Below are 20121 nucleotides of genomic sequence, written 5' to 3' on the forward strand. Positions count from 1 at the left end.
ATACTGTATTTAAAAAGCTACCTTAAGCTTACTACCTCCTTATGGCATTTATGCCAAAGTCCCGTCATAAATATAACCACTAAAAACTTTTTAACTACTTGTATAAAACACAACACAAAGCACACCGAATACAAAAACGCACTACAACTTGGCGCATATCGGAGCTAATTTGGTTCAAACTTGATGTTTTAACTAAATAAGCTCTAACAAACTAGTATTCAAATTCGAATAAATATGTTAAAGCAATATATGCTAAAAAAAAGTAAATTTTAAAATAAACTGTTAGGTAACAAATTAACGACGAACGCCGTTCGATCCGCGTCCCTCATTATTTTATTAATCCAAAATATCAAGTAACATAAATTATATGATCCTTTCACACGCTTCTAGGTCAGCCCGCCAATATCACCGGAAATGAAAATGTCGAGTCCTGTCCAACAAAGCACTCCGAAAGGGATGAATGGTACCAAAAACGGTACAGCCGTTACTGAGATACGATCCGGCCAAGTGGAAGTTCAACGTGCACCACCGCAGGAGCCAATGCAACCCGAACATGTGACGATTAAGCCCAAGTGTAAAAAGTGTAAATGCTGTGTTGTCCAATAAGCTTTCACCGATAAACAATGGTAAATTATCCTAATTTAACTTTCCTCCTTTATTTATTTTTCGTATTATGCATGTTATTGTACCAATTTATATCTAAAAATCTATTGAGAGTCTAAGGACTGGAATAGGCTTGTTTAGATTAGGATAGTTAAACCATTCGTGTAACACTCAGCTTATGTCTACCGTTAATCCTTCGGTGTTTACTTGGTGCCTATTAATCCTGTCAGTTGCCCTTTTAATGTGTTCATTGTACTCAAGTCGTCAATACACAGCAACTTTCCCTAATATTTTTGTATTCAACTACTATATAGACTTGATAGCGTACAAAGTTATTATAACTGGTCTGGTTCAACATGATTTTTGTCTGAGATGCGATAGGTTTATTGACATATATTATTCCCTAGAGATATACGCTGTCCCGAGTTTCTAGAATACGATGAGAGCTGTTTTATTCAGATTTGGTGGAAAGCATATGTTTATAGGAACATGTTTTTGGTGCATTTTAATTTTAAATACCAGACACGTTAATTTTTTTTTTGTTTGAGTTGTGATTATCATTTTGTAATTTAGATTATGGCTGTCTATTTATTACTAAATTATCGAAAATATTTTAGGACTTAAACTAATATTTGTACCTCTAATCTATGTTAACGTTTGTGAAGAATCTCAACAAAACTATATATCCAGAGTAAAATAAAGTGTTATAAAGAAAATCTAATACAGGGTCATTTAACCTGGGCACAGATGGTTAAATTTAAGATGCAATCAAAGCCAATAATAATCAGCAATATAAAAATTTCTAAATAAATGCAACATGTATCACACTACTGTGTGCATATTATCCACCAATGCCTAGTTCAAAAACCCTGATTTTAATCTACATTTAAAAAAAAACCTCTATCATTTGGTATATTGTGAGACGTTTATCGTGATTTCAACATATTATTTTAAAACTGTTAATAAGTTCTGTGTTGAATAATGTTTACATAATTTTAATGTATATTTTTATATGTTTATTAAAATGAAGTATTAACAGTAAAATAGTATGATTACATAGTATTGGGATAATATCAGTGACTGTACTAGAATAATTAATTTACTGTCATTCAGCTATTCCCTTCCACCGCTATAAGGATTGTAAAGTTAAGGGATGGGATTGTGATGTGGAACAGAAAAGGCACAGGTGATGAAAGACTGTTTAAGCATATGAGGGGTTTATAGCGCGTGGAGTATGCTTATGATAGTATGTAACGCTATAGTCATAGACATCACAACATTTAGACTCGGTTATGTAATTCACGCTTGCGTCCAGTAGTACTATTATTCCTCTTGATGTCTAGATTAGAATATTAATTATTTAATTTAAGTGGCAAAGTAACGGTATTATGAACATCCACAGATAACAAGAAGTTAAGTCCACTTTTTATACTTTATTATTTAATTTTAGGCTATTAAAATGCCACCGTTCATTTTATTGTGCAATTGAGAATGGTACTAATTAAAAAACTACAGAAAGGTTAGTTGCATAAATGGCATCATATTTCTCTTTTTCAAAGTGAATGCACATGCATTGACCTTTACGAAGTTTATCTTAATCTATCTACATATATCTATAATCTTACGAATTTTTATCCTTGTATCAAAAATTAAGATAATACCGAAGCTTTGCTGCCAGGACTGCGAGTTTGATTATATATTTTTCAATCAAATCGAATAATTCAATAGTGCTATAGTAGTGTTACTTGACATCTAGAGGGCGTGATATGATGAGGTTTGCAAGTTTTGAGATTAGTTTCCCTCGAACGGAATAGTTCCCTTAAGTAGATAGGTAAATAGAAAGCTAAATTAAGATATAATTATTCAGGTTATTTGTTATTGATGGTTATTTAAAAATAAATTATTATTATTTTATCAATAGGTTTTGTTTTTAGATTTAAGCGGCATTACACAGTTTAAGAATTTTTCGGTACTGATTAGATCATTTTAACAGCCATTTGAGGAGTAATTGTGATGTGTGGTATTTTGTTTGTGAGAAATGGTCCAGCAATGATTGTTGCTATGTGCTTTATAACAAGCACAGGCGATTACACTTTTGGCTAATAATTCAATGGTACTAGCTTAGCATTAAAAGTCAACTTGTTCAAGCTCTGGTCATTGTAACATCACTGTTAGATATAAGAAAATATTTCCCAATATTGGCTTCATATCTTTTTTTTTTCTTTTTTTTTCCTACTTGGCCTACCCCCCGGACGAGGTCATCTCCGGGCCGTGGAATATCTGATAAAGTTTGATTTTTGGAAGAAATAAAACTATTTGTTTATTTTTATTTTCAGAATTATACAAGAATACACTATACCATTTTTAATTATTGTTTGGAGACAATATTCACAACTAAATTTTAATGGTTTCTATTAATAACTATGCTCCCTATTTCTATGAAATATTTAACTAAAATATTTCTTTTATCTCTTTTTGCTAATTCCAAAGCTATATTCGACCTTTCGAGTTTTCCCACATCAATCTGTTTTTCCAATTTAATTCTTTTATACAGGTGGACAGGGCAGTCGAAAAGGATATGCGGGACGTCTTCTACCGCATGTCCACAAACACACTGTGCGCTCTCCTTCAGCTTGAACCTGTGCAAGTAGGCGGAAAAGCCTCCGTGTCCCGTGAGCACTTGTGTCAACGGGCTGCTGAATTGTAAGTTTCGGATGATCTTGTATGCAGCGATGGCATCCGGGAGGAACATCTTTATTATTTTACCCGTGGGTTCATTTTTATATCTTGTTGCCCACTTTTGCAGTGTTTCCGCCCTTATGAGGCGTTTTACGTGCGACAGCGGGCAGCGATCGTAGGTCGGCTTGTTTTTGTGGCTTTTTGTCGCTTCCTTCGCCAGCTCGTCGGCTCTCTCATTTCCCTCCCTGCCCGCGTGGGCTTTAACCCAGAAAAGTTTGATTTCCTTTCCGGGGTGGTCTCCGAGCACTTCGCGGATTTCAGTGACGAGGAGATTGAGAGAGCGACTGCTTGATACGGCGTCGAGCGCTGATCTCGAGTCGCTATATATGTTGAAGCAAACCTCCTTTCGCCGCACCGCCAAGTGCTTTATTTAAGGCTAGCAATTCAGCTTGGTAAACACTGCAGAAGCCGGCCAGGGTTAGTTTACATTTTAAAATTTCGCGGTTGTTCCTCCAGAATGTCACCGCTGCACCCACACCTTCGTTGGTTTTGCTACCGTCCGTGTAAATTTTGATTTCGTTTCCGTTTGTTACGTCTTCTTCTTCTGCTAAGATTCGGTAGCAAATTTTTGGGACTTTTGAAGGGTGAGGGGTGTTTTGCCCTCTATCTCCGCGTCTTTCAGCGCTTCCAGATTATAATGCCCTCTTTTGATCTTAAAAAGTACTGCCTCCTCTTCCGCTCTCAGGTCGAGAGGCAGCAGCCCGGAGAGCACTCTCACTGAGTTCAGCGAGGCGGTTTTATGTGCTTTACAAATTTTCGCTGCAAAGCCTCGCTGGATGGTATCCAGCCTTTTTCTTATATACAGTTTACTTGTAGAGGAGAAGAGAAGGAGCTGGCTGCGTAGAGAATTGTAGGTTCTATTACCGCTGTGTATATCGTGTGTATGATATTCGGGTTTGCGACTTTTGCGATCTGCTTATACAGGTTTATTGCTTTCTTTGCCACCGCTGCTGTATGCTCGTTGAAGGTCAGCTTGTTGTCCATGGTGAGTCCCAAAATTTTTATGCTTTTTGAAGTCTCGATGTCTACGCCGGCCATGGTAAGTCTCGGAATGTCGTACTTTTTCCGATTTGTTATTACCATTGCCTTGGTTTTGTTTGGCGCGAATTTGAGTTTGTTGCGCTGCCCCCACCTCTGGATTTGTGTTAGTGCTTGTTTGGCGCTTCTTTCTGTTTCCAGTGCGCTGTCATTCGTGAAGACCAACACAATGTCATCGGCGAAGGCCTGAACGTAGACGTTTTGGGTCTCTAACTCTTTTAGGAGGGGGTCCACTAGTAGATTCCTGAGTGTCGGTCCGCTTATGGAGCCCTGCACGCATCCTTTGGTCGTGGTTTTCTCGTGGGCGGCTCCTCCGTATAGCACTCGGATTTTACGATCTTTCAGATAGCTGTTCATAACCCTCCTAACACCTGGGGGGCAGCCTTCTTCGGCCAGTCTTGTTTTAATTGCCGGCCACCAGGCGTTATCAAACGCACCTTCGATGTCAAGGGTGACCAATGTGACGACTTTTTTCTCCTTCAGACCTTCCCTTATGTGGCTCACCAGGGTGCATAGTGCGTCCTCCGTGCCTTTTTGCGGGACGAAGCCGTACTGTCTTCCCGACATCGTCGGTATCAAGTGCCAATTTAGCCTTTTGACTATCATTTTTTCTGTTATCTTTCCGAATTGGCTTCATATCAAAACTAGATCACTTGGTTAAGCTTATCGCTATACAATAAATTACTGAATTAAATCTCACTCACGGCTATTAAATGATTCGCCCATTATATAAATACAATTCTTTCTTGACTTGTTTTTGTAAGTTTCATGTAGGTGCATTCTTTACTGCACAAATTTATTATAATAAAATTGGGCTATATTTTAAATCAGATATTTTATAATGCAATATAACATGATAATTATGTGTTTGTAAGGTTTCCCGACTGCCAGATAAGGAACTCTATCAATGGCAGACGTACAAGACAACAGTTTTGTTGTTAACTTGAACCCAATATGTTCCTTAATAAAGTTTTTTATTTGCATGTAAAATACTGTCATTAAGGTTCTATATTTTTTAAATAATTTGCTTCCAGTGGGTTTCTTTGGATGTTAAGTGTCTCATTTCAGTGATAAGAATATTATTGTTTCCAATATTTAATAATAGCCATATGTATGAAAAATATTTCTATTGTCTATCGATGAATATGTACAAATTGGTTTTAATTTTTATTTATATTAAATCATTAAAGTCGTTCTTTTGTTTTATTGCAATTAAACCTATTTTATTAAAATATATTATAGAAATCTACTGAATTGTTCAATACATTAAATAAAAATAAAACAGCAGTAATTTTAAAAGAGTATGAATTATTTTATTTGAAGTTAATATACCTTGGCTATTTTCTTACATGTTATTCTGCTATAAGCTTACATGTTATTTTACATTTATAAATGATAGTCACTAAGTTCCAAAACGGGAAATTTACATTTATCAAATAGAGAAATTAAACTTAACAATGTTAACTTAGAAGTATAATTAAAATATTATTTGCCATTGTTATTGTCAACATAATTACATTTAAATTCATGATATTCGCTTTACAGCAAGCTAGGCCAAAGGAACTAATTGAATCAAACATTTGTTAGATTCGCCGAAATGCCTTTAATAAATGTTTCTAAAAGGGGCTTTAAATTCGATACATTCTCACATTAGTTATTATTTAAACAATAATGTAAACATAAGTAGTCTTTGACATGTAATTTTAAAAAATATTAAAATACGCAACAGCGGATTTAACTAAAATGACAATACTACAGCGAATGATATTTATCGTATTGCTTCTACGAGTTTGACAAAGTTTATTAATGATATGATAATAACAATTACATTTAATATTTACAATATATAATGTGTATGGCATTTATTTAAATCTATACCTGTTTGTAATGTTGAATCAAAGTAATCCAGGAGAGATTCGGATGATACATACGTTTGTACTTACAATAAAAAAAATTACATCTAATTACGTACTAAGGAATATTGAAGTAAAAAATATTATCAGTCGATTTCTGAACAGTTCACCTTATAATTTATTATTGAGTTTTAATTGAAACCGGCACTAGGCCTTTTTATATACTATTCCTTAAAACTATTGGAAATTACTGTAATTAATGATCTTTCAAAAAGAACATCGATATGTACTATGAACTCAGCAAAATTAAATATGTAAATTTATAAATATACACAGCAAAGTGTTTTGTAATAATTATTGAGGCCAAATTTCCATAAAATTATTTCAAAAATGGGGAACACGTTTAAGTTTTAGATACTATCATAGGGCAATGTAATAGTATATAATATGTAAGAATCAAAATAATCGGAAAAATTGAAATATTAAAAAAATATTCGGACTATATTCGTGTTCTACGAACGTATTGTTCTCGCTTTAGTAACAATTAGAGATACATCCATGGGCGGAAAATGCTGCAGTAACTTCACGTTAGACGCAAAATCTCCGGTCATTATGTCGTCCCTTACTAACCTGGAATTATTATTACTTATGGTTATAATCGTATTACTAAAAAAGGCATTCTTAATTAATCTGATAGCTAGATACTCGCAAGTATAAATATATTAATTTCTGTTTATTGTTAATTTATATTATATTTTTTTTAACATTAAAAAATGCTTCCTACATAATAAAACACATTTATGTCTCATGTCTTATTCACCACAAAATTCTGGATACCGTTGCATTCCTGTAAAATATTTTCTTATGTTTCCACGTTTATCTTAAAATATCTTACAGAATCATGGCGCAGCAGACGCTAATCAGGAAATCGAATCTGGTGCTGTCCGCAAATAAGGAATCCCATATACGTTCCACATCGGGGAGAGAAAACTCTTGAGACAGCAGAAGTGTCAGCCATCTGTAAATTTCAATACATATTTAAAAAAATCGTTATTTAGTTATCTACCATCGACTGAATCACGTTTAAAGATGTGCATATTTAATGTTCAAACAACTTTATTAACAAAATAACAGGAGGATTTTCACGAGAATTTTTATGCGAATTATTATGCGAAGTCAGCATCAGATAGCAGTTTTAATTTAAGTCATCTGGGCCATATGATCTTTTAAATATTTTAATAAAGTAAATATTGAAGGTAAGATATTAAGTACCTATAGAAAAAAAATGTAAACGCGATTTCGGCAAGTTAAAACTATTTCGTCCCTAAAAACCAAATTACCACATAAATAATTGGATTAAATAAATATATGAAATTTTAGAAAATATTGTTCAAATAAAAGTGCCGAAACATAAACACACACAGGCCTTACGAAGCTGATAAAAAAATAAATAATAAATGTTTTATTGAAATAGACATTGTGTTGATCAAGTAAAATCTAATTTTTATATAGATATTGTTTTGTGATTAAATTTCATCATATTAAAATTATTGTGTTCCGTACACAAATAACGTTTTGTATTATCCGTTTAGATCATACAAAATTATTATGAGATTCATATCAAATCGAATAAAACTATGTAATTCCGGCAATAAGGAAGTAAGACGACACAATGTCGTTTCGTTTACTTGTGATTGGTCTCTTATCGTCTCACCCAATCGCAGATCAATTTATTTTCCCTTTTGACCAGGGTTGAGTATTAATATCTACCACTGGCTTCAGTAACTTAACTCAAACTAAACAGGCGTAGATGGCGTCCAAGCTAAATGTAAAAAAATTTCTATTTAATATTAGTCGAAATAAATTTTACCTAAAACTGTAGTACTGAGGTCGCAACTCCTGCTTCGAAAGTCTTTCCCAGACTTCGTAATCATTAATTTTTAATCGTTCACTCAAACGAAACATCATATTGTTAATACCACTCTCGGTCTCGTCAAGTGAACGAATGAAGAAATCTCGTATCTCAGCCATCAGGTTAGTAAAACAGAAGAAACAGTCGGCTTCCGCGTTCTCTGAAAGGTAAAATAGCCTATTATATAAATACGAACTTAATGAAACGCATGATTTAATTAAAACATTACTTAAATTAAGGCAGAGGATAGAATCAAAATTCTATGATTATAAATGTTTTACTATAAATAATAATTTAGGTCAAGTCCGAACCGTTTCATATCTTAAGAACAAGTTAATTCTATGATCACATCGAACAAAACTATGACCATGATATTCATGCCACTTGGCATAATTATGTCACCTGGAATATTATTTAGCAAGGGTTAATATCGTATTATACAATTTAGACATGTTGAGGTAGTTCATATAAAAATTGCAGATCTATACAAGGTGAAATAATAATTTCGAAAACAAAATTACTCGAAGGACCAAGAGAACAATTTTAATTGGATTCTTTGCATAATTTAGTTTGTTGTTAAAATATATTCACTTCTTTGTTCCAAAACAGGGTCGACAGCAAAGGTATGATATATTGGTCCGATGATTTCATTCATGCCTTGGACGTAGCCCTGGCCAGGGTTCAGTTTTGCATAAAGGAAGAGCATTCTCTCCACCACTTCCCAGTGAGCTTCAGCCCCCTCCTTCAATGGAACGTAGTCACCACTAAGATTCTCCGTACGACGAATAACATTGTTGAGCTTAAAAATTATTTATAACAAATTAATAAAATATTCCTGAATTTATTATGTTCTATTCTTATTAGTTATAATACGTTCCTGAATTAATTATGTTCCATCCTTATTATTTATCATGTATCTTAATATTATTATTTTTTACCTTTATTATTTTTAAAGAATTTTAATTGTGTCTTATTAGATCAGGGTAACACATAGTTGTCTCATATCACCCTTGCTCTGAATGTCATTTTATAAACAATATACAAAACAAGATATTTTAACATAACTTTGAAAAGTATTTAATGTGTATAATAATTAAAATACATTTGCATAACATATTGGTATGATGAAATACCAACGGTGCTCTAGTCTATGCAAAAAACTACGATAATTTTAAGGAAATATGATCTAAATCACTATTAAACATAACGAAAATATCCAGTAAACTGAAAATTGTACCAATTTTGACAACTATTCTCAATACTATAATAATTATCTAATAATGTCCGATCCGTATTGATTATACGGGAATCGAACCTATGGCTTTGTTCAACACATTAAACATAAAAGAGGACGTCGAAAGAAAATAGAGGGACGTGTTCTCCAAAATAGGAGATTTTACAAAGCTATACCTTGACTAATCCAAATCCTCTTTGTTCTAGTGTTGAATAGTTCAATACTTTTTGCTCCACTCGTTGATGTAAACGTTTCAATCCATTGCTATTTACTACCTATACATAAATAAAATCATTTTACCTGATAGATTACTCCCAAAGTTCATACATTCAATTCAAATTTTATTTTTTATAAGTCCGGTCAAAACAGATATGGAATGTTAACACAATTATTCTCAGAGTGAGAAAACGTTTCTAACAGACCTTGTTAGAAACCATTATTGTTATTTAATTTCTTTCTAATCCTGCTACTACAACTCATTTACATTGTATAGATTAATTAAAGTTGTTGCTGTATTGAATAACTAAAGTATAGCGAAGAATGGAACACAAATAGAAAATGTAAACATAGGGTGAACTGTAAACACTTAAAACATATAAGTAAAAACTAATCAAATATATGAAACTTATTAAACTGTTGTTTATTAAATGTCAAATCTAATTTTTTTGCATATAGCAACATTTTGCAGTAAAAAATGCATTTTGATGCAATGCAAAATTTAACCATAAAGTTCATATCTATTTTGACCACATTGGGAATTATAATATCATGAATTTTATGGACTAACTGAACTGAATTGTATTTGTATGACACCGAGTTAAGTAATTCCATTGTTCAGTACTATGATAAGTACAAAAACTTTTGTTTGTAATTGCCTAAAAGAATTACCTAAATACAATGAGTCTTTAAACCTGGATGGGCCGAATCACTAAAAACGTTATATATTCAACTGTTATTTATTCAAAAGAATAATATTTTAATTACCTTTAACCTTTTTTACAACAAAAAATATATATACATAGTAAGCCATCATAAATCATAAACTTACTTCTGAGCAGGGAAAGTCAGTAGGGGATTGAAAAAAGGATATCTCTGGACATAATCTTCGGACATCTTTATCAATTTGTAAAAGAACTTCATTATCTTTGAAATATTTACTCCAAGAGCTTTCAGGACTTATACTTAAAGGATGATCAGTTGGACCACCTGGAGATACTATCATTTCCTCTGAAAAAATGTTTAGTAAATCAATAAGTCATAGATAAAAGGTACATATATATATAGCTTCTGAGTGAGTAGATAACAAACATACATGAATTTTTTAAATAGACAATAAATGTTTTGTTATTATGACAGAGTTTTCTTTGGTTTTAAACAATTTTATTTCTTCTTAATAAATTCTTCTTCAATAACATGAAGAAGAATTACTTAGTGATCAAAAAATCATTTTTAAAGCTACTCTCACCGATAAACTCCTTATACAGAGATCTTTGTTTTTTAAGTGTAGCTTCCCATTTGTTTCTCTGTTTTGGAATGTAGTGAAGAAAAATCTTCCATATCAAAGAACGAAGGCCTTTTTCTTCTGTAATACCTTAAATTGATTTTGTTAGATAAATATCAGTATTTGTTTTAATATGAATATTAATAATTTATTAACAGAATGTAAATATGAAACTAATAAAATCATCTAGAAGTGGACTTTAAAATACTAGATGGTTTTACTATTTGTGAAACACTGCATTAATTTTATATTTTAAGTAAATATTTCACAATATTATAAAAATTAGTAATTTTTTTTATAAATTACCATCAAATGCCAATGATTGAAGTAAGTTAATGTCAATCTCATCAGTACTGAGGACATCTTCAAAAACTTTAATTCTGAAATTAAATATGAACATAAGAACCAATATTTCACACATGCTATGCTAGAAATTTAAAATTACAATACAATATTAATTTTTATCAAGATACAAAATTTGCTATGATGCATTACCATACTATTTTGATAAAATCTGTATTTTAGGTAAACATGATAACATTGGTATACCAAATTGCTTATGTTGTTTGTTTAGGCTAGCTATTTGAAGGTATTTTTATCAAGATATGGAACCAAAATTTGGTAAAGGTAGGATAGGTAGATAGGTCTCTTAGTTATCAGGATAATTTTACTACAACATAGTTAAAATTAATACACTACATTTGCACATCTCATTATCACACACATATTATATATCTTTACTTTAACGCCCACTTAGAAAGTAAGGAGTTTATAAAAAAGTTAACACACTAAATGTAAATAAAATATATCAAAGCAACCTATTATGTATTATATAAGAGACATTTTAGTACTGTGGGTAGAGAAAACATGCACACTGCATTCATCATCAGCATCATTTGGGTTTCTTAAGCAATTATATTGTGATTAAGAAAATCTACCATGATATAATTTTCTACAGGGTCAGTAGAATTTACAGATTTACATTTTGGGCAGTTAAGGTAGATTTATAAGCATATTTAAATATCACAAATCACTGTAGTTTCCAATATTGATGATGATGTCTGTACTCTGTACCTCACCGCCCTCTTTCTTGTTGTGTGTAGAGCTTCTATACAAATACAACATGAATTACTTATTTACCTAGCCTTATGTAAACTCATAGTAGTTGTCTGGATACTGCTTTGAAAATAAAATTTAACTAAAATATTACTATCCTGCAGAAACCACTGATCAGGTATTGAGGAAAACAAATTCCTTATTCGTCAATCGTCACTCGTCAGTCTAGTTTTAGTGATGCCAACTACTACCGAATGGTCCCCCTAGGACCAACTTCAAATACACTTAGATATCGATTAAAACCCATAAAGTTTTGTTATACTCTCAGTTTGAGACGTAATTTCAAATATACGTCAAAAAAACATTTATGTAGTATAAAATTTCGATCTTGGAGTATTACAGCAGTTTATTTGCAGTGCAGTTTATTTTTGGTTTAGTTTGTTGAGGTCTAGGCTTAATAGAAATAGTATACAATCGTGCATTTTTTAAGAAAAAATATTATAGTTTCTTTTTTATAATATCCCTTAATAAATGTACTCTTTTAAAACCCCTCCAAGACATCTTGATTCCCACTAAATTTAGGGGGAAAACCCACAAGTTGGCATCACTGTTAAATGCTAGTAAACAATCAGATTACAGATGTGAGATTTGACATTCATTAGACATCCATTTCATTTTACGTAATATCTTAGTAATTTTTTATGTAAATAATATGTTTCGACATTAAAAACAAATAACTATTTTTCACGGAAAAGTAATTATTCATTCAGTGTCAATGAAGCAAATGCTTTTTTTTAATGTAATGGTCCTGCTAACTAAATGATAACTTTAAACACGGGCTATTGCAAAATCTTATTGATGTTTGATCGAAACTAAGCTAAGTATAGCACTAGTCTCCACGGATCGACGCTTTAAAATTAATTCTGACGTAAAGTAGTCTTGAGAAGTAAATCTGTTACAAAATGTAATCCAAGAAATCTTTAGTCTGATCGACGTAATTGAATATGGATTACGGACCTAAGAGTTAGGGTTGACATAAAAATATTTTTTTGCATTTAAAGTGCATTGTAGAACATAGTAGGTACATACCAAAGTTGCCAACTCGGATTTTGAAAATTACGTGGATTTAGTAATAATTGTATAAGAAAAGTTTATAGATCTACGTACTTTTTTATGAGTAAAACGAAGAGGGTATGGTAGGTAAAACTGAATAAAACGAGTGTTTTTTTTTAAATGTTCATTATTAGTTGCTGATAAATTAAATTTCTACATGTTTTTAGACCAAATAGGTATTACGAAATTATATTTTAATAAAAAACTAAACCGCCTTCAAAATATCAGAAGTAGGCAAAATTTGAACCATCAAAATTGGTTAACCCAATTGAAAGTTATGAGGTAACAAAACTCCAACCCCACTCTTTTTTCTCAAAAATATAGTTTTGTGACTCCTTGATAAGACATGATAGAAAAACTCCCATCAAACCATCACTAACTCAGAATGACGATATTTATTCATTGGTAAAGAGGATTTTTCTGTGCTTTTCATCCACTCTCTTTACTGGCAAATATTGTTAAGCGCATGTCCTGTATATCGACGGTAAGCACAAATCTTCAGGTCTTGTTTTATAATACGCGACAGAGTCCTAGCGGGAATTTTTATTTCTCGCGAAAAAATTTTTGCTTCCAAATGCCGCGCCTGCCAAGATAGTAAGATATACGAACATCTGGCTGATACCAAGCTTTTAAAGTGTCTGGAATACAACAGACGGCTCCATACTCACTTTGTGCAATGCGATATATTGGTCGTTTAAAATTCTGTTTTCAGTATGTCTTCAATTAATGTGATTTTGCCTGGTTTTGGCCAACCACAACTCAAGGTTAATGCAGTTTGTTTGGTATCAGAACGGTTAGGGATTGGTGTGTCTCTTTTGTTGATTGCTGAGCCCATACTGGCAGTTGAAAGCTTCTATAGAAGAGAAAAAATATAAATCATAAAATATACTTATTTTATAACAGTTTAAAAACAGCACACTTCTGACTCTTTGGGTCTCATTGATGACAAGCACATTGAAATCGTGCCTCCAAGCAAGGTGCTTGTTTTATTATAATTTTTTTAGTCTACGTTTTTACATGGACACAGTATGATATACAATTATTCATGGCCTTGTTAATTCAAAATATAGTTTTCTGTTAGTTGATTTTGGAAACTCATTACAAAGAACTATAAAAGGCTGTGCAGTGTGCACTTCAGAAAAGAAGTCAATTTAAGTTATATTTTGTCAGTAAGGGAAAAGTTCCCTGGCAAGACAATTTTATTTATTAATTTCAAGCAAAAATGCAAACCTTGTATACAAAAACAATAAAGCAAAGAATAATTTTTAAGAAACAAAAGCAGAGGAAAGCTTTTATATCTCAGGAATCATATCTTGATACTTCTTGACCATATTAAAAACTTAGAAATTCAAATTACCATAAACAGGGATTATAAATCTCGTCAGATCCAATCCATCTTTTTAAGACTACTTTTTAATATATATAAATGATAAGATAGCCAGAAAATGTACAGTCAAACAATTATTTGTTTAATTAATTGTTTGTGTGTGTCTCATTTGAATATTGTCAAATTGAATTAAAAATTCGCTTACTAAGAAACATTATAAACTAAGATTAATAATTATTATTAGAATGCACAGATGTCGGTACTTATATAAAATTTACAAAACAAAAACAGCAACAAAAAATGTAGGTAGACATAAACTCGACCGTCAACCAAGCAAAAACATAGATGTTCGGATTGGATTTATTACTAGATGTGGCATTGATGGCATAGTCTGATATTATAGGTTTATATTAATTACTTTTTATATTTAAATAAGACTATTTTATTTTTAGTTTATTGTTCTATTTAGATATTTTAGGTAAATACATTTATATGATTTATATGGGTTCATAAAACATTTTATATACCTATTGGGTTTTATTTGTTTTTGTCTAATAGAAGTAATTACTAATTAACATTTAAACATTAGCGGTGTAAATCTAATCTACATAGGGTGTATTGCTTTATTTATATATAGATATTTAATCACTTATTTGTATGTATTAACTGTGTGAGCTTTTAGTAGCTTTTAGAACCGGGCATAACTTTGTTCTCCTTTTATAACCGATGGTAACTTATTATAAATTGGAACACCCTAAAACTCCAGATTTCTTTTTCCATAGTTAGTTCTAGGAGGGCGTGTCACCAAGTAACTAGCGCGATTTAAGTTAATCTTTCGTGTCTGTTGTTTTGTTACAAATGTTATATTGGAATTAATTTCCTTATTTAATATTTTACGTATTAGAATACGAGTATAGTATATGTACGTTTGTTTTATGTTCATTATTTTAGAGAATTTCAAGAATTATAGATAAGATACCGCACCTTTCGAGGGAGACAATTTGTTAGGTATATTTCGTAGTGCACCTGTGAGTGGGGTTAGTTTAAGTTATGAATCTAACCCTAAAATTGATATTGTAATGGGAGATTAATGTTCTGCAAATTACAATAACATAAAAATATATTGTACAATTTGTTAAAAAAGTAATGTTGCTAATATTCTAACAGCTGTTTTAGTAGTTTGTATTTACAGGTTTCAGGTCTTTAAGTGTGAAAAAAGTACATTCCCATAAAACATTTTTTTTCTATAATAGGTATATTTACAAAATGTATTCATGCTACATAAATATTATATATTACGTAATATATTATACGATACCAATTTAAATCTATACATAGCTAATAATACATAGTTAATAAAAATTGAAGGTAGTTTAAAAATAAAGATGCGTAACGGAATTAGCATTGTCCTTATAAAAACTTCTCAATTACTTTTTGAGGGTGTTTGAAAATATTCACGACTATATAAGCATGGCAAGCACATTAGCAAAGACAAAGCGCTGGTCGCAGTTGATTTAGCTTTGACCTCTTCCGTCCGAATTTAACTGTGTTGACTTCGTCTCAGAATAATTCACCTAAGCATAAGTAAAGCCAATTTTATTTGTACGGATTAAATTGTTAATTTAATTATTGTAATATAATAATTTATAGCCACAGCTATGTAGTCGTAAAACCGATTAAAAACAATGTTTCATTTCTCGAGCGATTAGTTGGAAACGTGGTGATTTTTAAGACAAAGATAAAATTTTCGTTCTTGTTGTGTCGTGCCATTTGCTTTTACTTTTTAAGTTCCTTAGAGAAGGCTCGTTTTTCTCGGAAATGCCGCTATTATATATATCTCACAGCCTGCTTGTGTGTGCAGGGTGATATGTATGGTGATATACGGTGTGCCCTACCCACTAAAGCAGAGTAGTGCCTTCATCCCGCGCTCTAGCATGGCGTTAAACAAGTACCACATTTTTAACTATCCTATACAATAAATTAATAATGCGCTTTGTTACAGAATGCCGTTTTGTCAAAATAAACTGTTTTTAGCAGTGTTACTGGTAGGGACAGGTTCCCTCAACACTTTGTGTACTAATTGGGTCAACCAAATTTTGTCTAAAGGATCTCATGGGGGACGGTTCACTTATCAATTTTTAGAAGTAAGGAAACATTTATCATCCTATTTATTTACTTTATAATTCTATTTGCAAAAAATGTTTAATTGTTTATAGGCAGCTACAATGTTTGGTGGTGAAATTTTATGTCTTTTAGCTTTTAAAGTGGTTTGCCTTTTGTCTCGAAACTCACAGGAAAATGTTCTTACCAAAGGGAATAGGAATTTCAAGCCGATTATACTTCTTCCTGCTGCAATGTTACATTTGGTAAGTTCACACATAAAATGTTTATTGTCTACAAACATTTATAAAATTTGGTGATGATTAATCTTCTGCATGCATTATGTTATAAGATGATTTATATTCCAGGCTAGCATTGCAGTTATGTACTTAGGCCTTGCCCTTACCTATCCAAGGAGCTTAACGATGTACCGAGGCACTGCAGTTCTTTTTATCGGTGTGCTCTCTACAGTATTTCTGCACAAACATATACAATTTAAAGAATGGTATGGAATGGGTAGGTATTCACTCACATATTTTTATACCAATACAACACAAAATTAGTTTATTTAAATTATTAAATACGTTAGTTACACTAGTCTACGCAGAAATATTATGATATAATAACTATTATATCTAGTCATTTGATACATGGTCTATATGGAAACATATCCGCATCTGCCGCACCTTGCCTGCAGGAATATCTGATATACATTAGAAATTAACATCAACATTGTTTACATTTATCATATCATTACAAAAGTGGTATCTGACATCAATTTGTTTTATTATGAAATACAGGGTTCGGTTACACGTTTTTGTGCACTCGTACTTTTATTATTAAATAATTAACTACATATTTCAAGTTTATTAAATACACAGCGTTTTTTTTACAAGCCTCTATAATTGATACCTACTTTCATTTCTACGTTTTTATGTGAAAGAGTAACATTACCTGTTATCACGTAATATTTTCTATATATATTTTTTTAGTAAAAATAACCTTGGGATTTCTGACTGTTGGAGTGACAGATGTAATTTTCGATTTGTCCAAAGACGACAAGGGGCAGATCAGTTTGCTTACCGGAGATATGCTGATTATAATTAGCCTAGTGCTCTCATCATGTCAGATGGTTTATGAAGAGAAATATATTTCCGGTACGAACAAGAAACTTTTTTATTTATTTTAAATGTGTTAAACTTTTAAAGCTGTATAATTACGTTTAGAAAAGTTTAGTAAGTATGTACAGGAAAACTCAACCACTATTAAATATTCAGCTATAGATACTACATCATATAAAAAATATATACCTTGATCTAAGGGTTAACAATGTCCAACTTTTATTCTGTACACAGAATTTGATATACCTCCGATGCAAGTAGTGGGCTGGGAAGGCATTTTTGGTTTCTCTATGTCGTCAATACTATTTTTTGCTTTCTATTGGGCGCTAGCTGTACCTAACTTTGGCCATGGGCCCAATGGAATTATAGGAGACACCATTGATGGACTGCTTCAAATTGGTATGATTATTGTACATCATTGCTTTGCATTTATATTAAATATGCCGTCATTACGGCATAGTGAAATTTTTAAATATCAAAGCGAATATGGTACAATTTATACAATTACGCCTGTGTGAATTATGAATTGAAGAATTTATACTATTGCAGGTAATAATCATTTGTTGCTGTGTGCTGTATTGGGCTCGGTCATCTCTGTAGCATTATTCACCTTTGCTGGAATCAGTATTACCAAGAATATTTCGGCCACACATCGAATGGTTTTAGATTCGTTTAGGTATTTATCACATTAAGTTTTCAATACAAAAATTATTCTATTCTAGCAGTTACAACTGAAACGTTACAACTACACAATAATACAAATCTACTCTCAAATACAAAAAAAAAATCAGTGGCGCTACAACCTGGGTTACAGATATCTGTAACTGCTTCATAATCCGGTTTCCGCACTGTTTTCCGTCACCGTTCCTTACCGTCCATTGAAGCACAGACGGGGGGGGATCGAACCTACGACCCCAGGGATGCGTGTTGCACGCTGAAGCCACTAGACACACACTCCTCTTATACTAATATTTATTGATTATACAATTATAAATATTAGAAATAAATATCTTTAATCCTACGAATAAACTGTATTACTTTTACATACTATTTTTTGTATTTTCAGAATAATTGTGATTTGGATAGTGTCGGTTTCCGTGAAATGGCAAGAGTTTTATTTGTTACACATTGTTGGCTTTGCCCTTATTGTACTAGGCATATGCAAATATAATGGACTACTGACATGTATCTACGGATCCGATGACTATGATGACGATGACGATGTCGATGATGACGATATAGGTGATTTAAACATTTAGGCAGTTTTGGACCAAGTCTATCCGTTTTTAAGGTTCTAATTTTTAGTTTACTTAGAGATTACGTTAGAAGCTTAAAACAATGGACTTATTATCTTCCTTACACATATACTTTAATTTCTTTTTTTAAATATATATATAAATATAATTCAATATCTTTGAAATTTATTTTCGTGTTTCGAACCTCCGATCTCACCTACGGTGGGGGTTTATTAAATGCATTTTTAAAAGTGCTTGCACACACTTTTCTTTAGTCTCTTAATTTAAGTTTTTTTTCTTACTTGCTATTTGCATATTTGTTAAATTTTTATTAGGTTTTAAGTCCACTTAAAGTTAAGTATATTTTTAGGCATTTCTTCAGTTTTAGTGATAAGTAAAGCCACTTATTCATAAAAAATAAGTCTTTTCAGTCAAAATGTATTTATGCTGTGTGCAAATGAGTTCAGTAATACCTCGGACTTACGCGATAGGTTGTACCAAGCTATGGCCGTGTATGTAAGATGAATTCGCGTAAGTTAGGCTTCATCTTTGCACATAATTTCGTACAAACTTTGTGTAATCGGGACCAGAGTCAATATAAAACAATAATTTATTAGAATTATGTCTCTTAATCCGTAATTTTTGGTTTACTTTTTATAAAATATCGAACTATTGATTCTGGTTAGTTCCGATAGAGAAAGAAAAACTGCGTATTGATTAAGTGGATGTACTTTACTTTAACTTTTTAACTTTTGATGTTAAGGATTAGGAATGATGCGGATTTGGACATATTATATATTGTATTTTTAATAAAATATAAGACATGCACCAATACAAATTAGGTTGTTTAAGAAATTAGAAATTGTATACCATTATAAAATCCCGATCTAGAGTACCTACATACAAGGACTCATTGTCGGAAATACAAAGAAAAGGCTGATGAGTGCATGTTTATAGCTTGAAATAAATAAATAAAATCTATGGGCTTTTATTAAATTTCCACAAAAGTATCTACACCAATTCCATTAATTCGTTTAATTCTGCAGTTGCATTCCTTTTATTCATACAAATTACTGAGTAAAAAATACGCTTTTTCTTTATTGAATATAATAGTGATACTCGCAACTGGTTATATAAATACTTCAGACCTATCAAGTCTCATATTTGCAGGGTCATTTATTTATTTTCCATTTATTTATTTTCCATTAAATTTTCCTATCTTTTCTTTCATATGGTCTTATGGTCGAAAAATACTCGTAACTTTGGAAGATAAAATCAAAATAGCAAAA

At 31.7% G+C, this 20121-nt stretch overlaps 3 protein-coding genes across 6 annotated transcripts in view; 2 read left to right on the forward strand and 1 right to left on the reverse strand.

Moving 5' to 3' along the window:
- LOC110999279 overlaps positions 1–5574 on the forward strand; it is a 28763-nt gene extending 23189 nt beyond the window's left edge. For all 3 annotated transcript variants that reach the window (XM_022268267.2, XM_022268266.2, XM_022268268.2), the window contains one exon: positions 391–5574. In XM_022268267.2, coding sequence (XP_022123959.1) covers positions 391–606 — 216 coding nt within the window. In that variant the 3' untranslated portion in view covers positions 607–5574. The remainder of the gene's footprint in view (positions 1–390) is intronic.
- A 103-nt stretch (positions 5575–5677) lies between these two features.
- LOC110999293 (TBC1 domain family member 13) lies at positions 5678–12183 on the reverse strand. 2 transcript variants are annotated; one of them, XM_022268291.2, is made up of 9 exons: positions 12021–12183; positions 11187–11260; positions 10845–10970; positions 10428–10606; positions 9556–9654; positions 8737–8944; positions 8104–8305; positions 7129–7251; positions 5678–6863 (listed from the first exon to the last, which is right to left on the reverse strand). In XM_022268291.2, exons 1-9 carry the CDS (start codon positions 12038–12040, stop codon positions 6746–6748), a joined length of 1149 nt encoding a protein of 382 aa, XP_022123983.1. In that variant the 5' UTR covers positions 12041–12183; the 3' UTR covers positions 5678–6745. The 2 variants fall into 2 exon arrangements, with proteins under 2 accessions (XP_022123983.1, XP_022123984.1); XM_022268292.2 differs by lacking the exon at positions 9556–9654.
- A 3682-nt stretch (positions 12184–15865) lies between these two features.
- On the forward strand, positions 15866–19808 carry LOC110999299 (solute carrier family 35 member F6-like). Its single transcript, XM_045634145.1, has 8 exons — positions 15866–15960; positions 16379–16520; positions 16593–16742; positions 16845–16992; positions 17469–17633; positions 17832–17996; positions 18147–18273; positions 18664–19808. Exons 2-8 carry the CDS (start codon positions 16380–16382, stop codon positions 18854–18856), a joined length of 1089 nt encoding a protein of 362 aa, XP_045490101.1. The 5' UTR covers positions 15866–15960; position 16379; the 3' UTR covers positions 18857–19808.
- Positions 19809–20121: the final 313 nt, after the last annotated feature.

This window comes from Pieris rapae, chromosome Z, assembly GCF_905147795.1.
Source record: "Pieris rapae chromosome Z, ilPieRapa1.1, whole genome shotgun sequence".
Classification (NCBI taxonomy): domain Eukaryota; kingdom Metazoa; phylum Arthropoda; class Insecta; order Lepidoptera; family Pieridae; genus Pieris; species Pieris rapae.

Excerpts from the sequence above, each read along its gene's own strand:
- LOC110999293 (XM_022268291.2), bottom strand. The coding sequence starts at position 12,040 with ATGAGTTTACATAAGGCTAG. Across the intron at positions 11,261-12,020 it reads ATGAGTTTACATAAGGCTAG|AATTAAAGTTTTTGAAGATG; the intron begins GTAAATAAGTAA and ends ATTTAATTTCAG. Across the intron at positions 9,655-10,427 it reads CTGACTTTCCCTGCTCAGAA|GTAGTAAATAGCAATGGATT; the intron begins GTAAGTTTATGA and ends ATTTATGTATAG.
- LOC110999299 (XM_045634145.1), top strand. The coding sequence starts at position 16,380 with ATGCCGTTTTGTCAAAATAAACTGTTTTTAGCAGTGTTACTGGTAGGG. Across the intron at positions 16,521-16,592 it reads TCACTTATCAATTTTTAGAA|GCAGCTACAATGTTTGGTGG; the intron begins GTAAGGAAACAT and ends AATTGTTTATAG. Across the intron at positions 17,997-18,146 it reads TGATGGACTGCTTCAAATTG|GTAATAATCATTTGTTGCTG; the intron begins GTATGATTATTG and ends ATACTATTGCAG.